Below are 4,814 nucleotides of genomic sequence, written 5' to 3'. Positions count from 1 at the left end.
GTTTAGTAATTCACAATGTTGTATAACCATCACATTTCATCACTCCAAAAGAAAACCTGTACATTACCATGTTTTCAGTAGGTCTTTTAAAGTTATTGGTTTTAATTCTGGCTGCTTTATTTCTAAAGATGCAATGGCCTCTTTAATCTAAGAACTTTTCTTCAAATACTACATATAGCAGTTGGAGTGGCACCTTCTTGATGCTATTTCTATTTTTATTGTTCTATTATTATGTAAAACTATTTCCAGAGATCAATAAAATTTTTTCGTTCTTGTCTGAGCATATGTATTCTTTTTGCAATGGGTAATCTTTCCTACAGTTATTTAAGTAATTACTTTCTTGCACTAGTCATGTCAAACTACTCAAAATAGCAGTAAGTAAACTCTGCCTGTCTACCTACCTTTCCTAGCTATTGTTTGAGAAACAATTCAGTTAAAGACTAAATGTTTACTTGATGCATGTTTTTTCTATTGAAAATGAGTCTAGCTTGTTTTAATCAAAGTCTATCTACCAATAAACTGTAATATCTAGGAATGTAGGGACTGTATCTTTCTGGGTATTTTATTTCTAGCACCTAGCTGATATGGAATATGTTATATACTAAATAATTTATTGAAGGAAAAATAATTCTCTAGGGAGAAATACATAGGTTTTGAATTTAAATAACACTTTCATATTCAAAAATTAAGTATTTTAGAAACGAACATTTTTGGAGGCCATTAAAATACTAAAATTTGTGAATAACCGAGAAGTTGCAGTAGAGCAGTTAAAAAATTTTCTTCCCCAAATTCTTGGACATACTTAAAAATCAGGTGCAGATTTTTCATCATTGATTTTTGGAGTCATGTAACACTCTATTATATTTCATGTTTTCATGTGTGTCCTTTTGCCTGAAAACTCTTTTCCATAGACCATCCCCATAAGTTTTTTAAGATTTTGTTCCAGGTTTGCCATTTCCATGGAGAGTTTTCTTTTCATTCTGGGATGAATTGATCTTGTTACCATACTTTATAAAGACTTCTAATAAAGTACAAATATTTATTTATATCTTTTTCCCTTGAGTGGATTAGTAGCAACTTGAGAGCAAGGGTCAGGTCATTTTTACCTTTATAATCTTGGTGTCTATTTTATATCAAATCATTTTTTTTAATTGGATAGTTGAATAGATAAAGTAAGTAGAGAGGAGAAAAGGTATTATAATTCCAAGAGTAAGATATGATAGAGAGAAGGATTTCTACTACCAAGAAGGAAGATAAAAGGTTTCGTTTTTATTTTTATTTAGTCCTGAGTTATAGACATGCTAAATTTTTAAACTTTGAATCGGCCATCATTCATATCATTTAAAAACTTTTTGAAGTACTCATAATTACTTACATAAACTTGAGCTCTGTATTTGACAAGGCAGTTGGCACCAGCTTCAGGATTAAACTTAATTTCAAAGTCATAACCTTTGGAATTCTCAGCACCCTTAGGAATAAGTTTTAATTTTCTAGCCAACTTGTGATACTCTGCTAATTGTGTTTCAATCTGTAAGAATAAAACACAAAAAGCAGTGTTAAAAACAATCTGCACCATTCCATATGGTTTTCAACAGGCATTTCTGCAATTTTACACAAAAATTAAAATACAAAGATTTTATTCATACTAAATTTGTAGGATAATTCTAAGACTATAATTATTAAACAGTATACTACTGTTCTTCTCTTTATCTGATAAATAGTTTGGAAGAAGAGTCCATATTTAGGTATTAATGAAAATTCACTCCCCTCCTTGAAAAAAAAACAAAACAAAACTTATAGAACCAAGAAGTGCAGCGAACATCAAGAAAAAACACGAAGCAAAGCAAACCAAACCTAGGTACATCGTAGTCAAACTACTGAAAACCAAAGATAATATATTGGCAAATTTTGTTAAGGATTTTCATTTCTGTGACATATATTATTTATTTTTTCATCATCACTACTTGAATGTAAGCTTCATTAAAGCAGCTGTATGCCCAGTCCCTAGAACAGTACTTGGCATATAGCGGATACTTAATATTTGATTAAATAAATAAATTTGCAGAGTCTTGGCAATTTATTTTCATACTGCTTCCTCCATTTAATGCATAGTTTCTAAATGCTGTTACCAATCCATAAAAATAAATACTTTGAGTGCAAAAATGCAATGGCAAAAGCACCCATTGGAACTTGCTTAAATAATTTGCTATTTCTAAAAATTTATCAGCTCTCAAAAAATTCAATTTATTAAATATAAGATTTCTCATTAATGAATCAGAAAGTCATTTCAATTACTATAATTGGTTACATAGCTTTCTAGGGACTACCAAGGTATGTAGGTCTGTTTTGTCCTAATACTAAAATGGTACTAGGAGTAGTTTCTTCTGTTCTTTACTACCATTTTATTTATCTAATGAAAACAGCCTTCACAAACCATGTACTTTATCATGCCTAACTGTAGAAAGAACAAATATGTGGCACATGTGTCTCTACTTTCTCCTTCCCACAACCAACTGATCATACTCTTTCTTGATGAGTCTAGATGCACACTCAATGTCTATCTCAAAAGAGCTCCAGAAGGCTACCATCAGTTAGAGGTGGCATGTGGAATAAAAATTAGTCCAGCAGATGATGGATGAAATTCATGTTATGTTGAACGTTTGCATTCTGCCATCATTCTTTAATATCTCTCTTACCTACTATGCGAGGGCTTACTTCTCACTGTCCGTGGCCCTACTCTGATTTCTCATTAGGACACTGCTTACCTAATTCCTAGATAATCTTATTTTCTAGCCTAGTCCTCCAAATCAAAAACAGCATTCTTTTTAGTACAGCTAGTTTTAGCTAGTTAAGCTCAGAGTTCATTTAGTCCAGAGATTTTTCTAACTTCCCCTTTTCCACATAGTGCTTAAAAGATAAAATATACTTATTAATAACTGTTGAAGGAACTCATTTCAGATTCGCCAATCTAGTCTAACCATACTTCATCTTATAAATAAGGAAACTGAGGCTATGAAGTTGGATAACACACTGAGGTGACAGGCATGTGGTGGTAAATTCAGGGCTAAAACAAAGGTTTACCAAATTCTAGGTTCAAAAACTTTATGGATCAGCACCCCAAGCTATTTCTTATAAATGTATACTTTTCTCCTTTAACACACGAGAACAGAGATTATTTAGAGAGTAAGGAAGATGAGGGGGTATAGATGGTTAAAGCAAAGCAAAAGTATAGTGAAATACGGACAAAAAAGGAGGTAATGCTTATTTCTCATACTGTCTAGTCCATATTAAGAATTACATATGTAGGTGTGTAAAATACAGATTTTTAATAACACAAAAGTAAATCTGATTAAGAAACTATTTGCATTATGTTTACAATGTACTTTATAATGTGACCAGGATGAAAAAGCAGTATTGCCCCCTGGGCAAAAACAACTGCTTTGTTTGAACTACTTTTTTCATTTTAACAATGGTGATAAATATAAGAAATACTGTATTAAGGAAAGTGCTGCAAGTAATAGGATTAAAAAAACAAAACAAAGAAACAAAAAATTACTTTAGACTAAAATACTAAATTTTCCTCATTGATGTTAAAATTTCAGACCTAACCTACATCTACCAATAAATAGTATAACTGAAAATATTAGTGTGAAAAACTTCAAATAAAAATTCAATTCTGAAACTCTCTAGTCTGTTTTTCTCTACTAAAAAAACCCCTTTTTAAAGACATGCTTTCTTTTCCTTTTCTTAAAAAAGGTCTTGACTTATATAACTTTTATTAGGAATGAAAATAGTTTATGTAGCAGAAAAAGATGGCTATGATAGGAAAAATGTCCCTAGACAACCTGTTAACTTATATTGTTTTAGAATACACTGGTGTCATGTCCATGATTATGCTAAATTGTTAAGAAAAAGTTCATGTACACTGAAAACTACATTTAAAGGCGTAAATAGTGTATAGCTAAGTAAGGCAGAAGTATAGAACATTTATAAAAGATTGCCAACAATAAGGACAGATTTTATCTAGAAATTCACATAGTAAGCCTACTTTCTCAACAATGTTGGCTGAAACAATAATGTACTACCTATACAATTAAAATGAAGTCAAATAATTTGGTTTTGATGGAGGTCATGAGTGCCTGCCTGCTATTACTAAATTTGATAGAAACTTTTGAATCCTTTTATTGCATGTGGCAATGCTGATTGCTTCATGAATCTTTTCTCTCTCAGCTTCTATTCTCTTGACCTTTCTGGTGAGTCCTTAGTTTCCTTTTAGGCCTGTCTTAAAAGACCTTTATCCCCTCAAAGATGGTGTTCCCAGAGTTTTATTTTCCTGTGTATTCTTCCTTGGTGAATTCATCTACCCTTTGGCTTCAATCACAATATACTGCATACTGATTTTCACCAAATCTATATTGCAAAGCCAGATAGTTTATGCTGAGACCTATATAATAATAGCCTATTAGATACTTTCAGTTGGATGCCCAGTGGGCACAACAGGTCCAGTAGACCATCCCCATTCTTGATTGGCAACTTCTCCTCTTTTATTGCTGAGTGAGTGGCACTACTGCTACTCAATCACCCAAGCCTTATATCAGAACTGTTCCCGCTTCTATCATTAGGTCTTTTCCACTTTGTCTCCTAAGTAGCCAGAATCCACCTATTTCTCTGAATCTCCAGTAGCATTAGCCAAATTCAGCTTGCCTCTTCTTAGCACATGACTGCCACAATCCTTATCTGAGTGTTTTGCTCCCTTCCAATCCATTTTTCACATTACCAAAACTGTGATCTTTCTGAAATGTGATCATTTCATA

The 4,814-nt window shown here is 32.3% G+C and overlaps 1 protein-coding gene across 1 annotated transcript in view; it reads right to left on the bottom strand.

Annotated features, from left to right (window-relative positions):
• NDC80 (NDC80, kinetochore complex component) overlaps positions 1-4,814 on the bottom strand; it is a 51,406-nt gene that overhangs the window by 28,378 nt on the left and 18,214 nt on the right. Inside the window, exons 11-12 of the mRNA XM_023530844.1 lie at positions 4,389-4,444; positions 1,376-1,567 (exon numbers count right to left, since the gene is read on the bottom strand). Of these exons, the coding sequence (XP_023386612.1) occupies positions 1,376-1,567; positions 4,389-4,444 (248 nt within the window). The remainder of the gene's footprint in view (positions 1-1,375; positions 1,568-4,388; positions 4,445-4,814) is intronic.

The sequence above is a fragment of the Pteropus vampyrus genome, unplaced genomic scaffold (genome assembly GCF_000151845.1).
Source record: "Pteropus vampyrus isolate Shadow unplaced genomic scaffold, Pvam_2.0 Scaffold55, whole genome shotgun sequence".
In the NCBI taxonomy this organism is placed as follows: Eukaryota; Metazoa; Chordata; class Mammalia; order Chiroptera; family Pteropodidae; genus Pteropus; species Pteropus vampyrus.
Note: the sequence above shows the minus strand (reverse complement) of the source record. Positions and strands in the feature narration are given on the sequence as shown.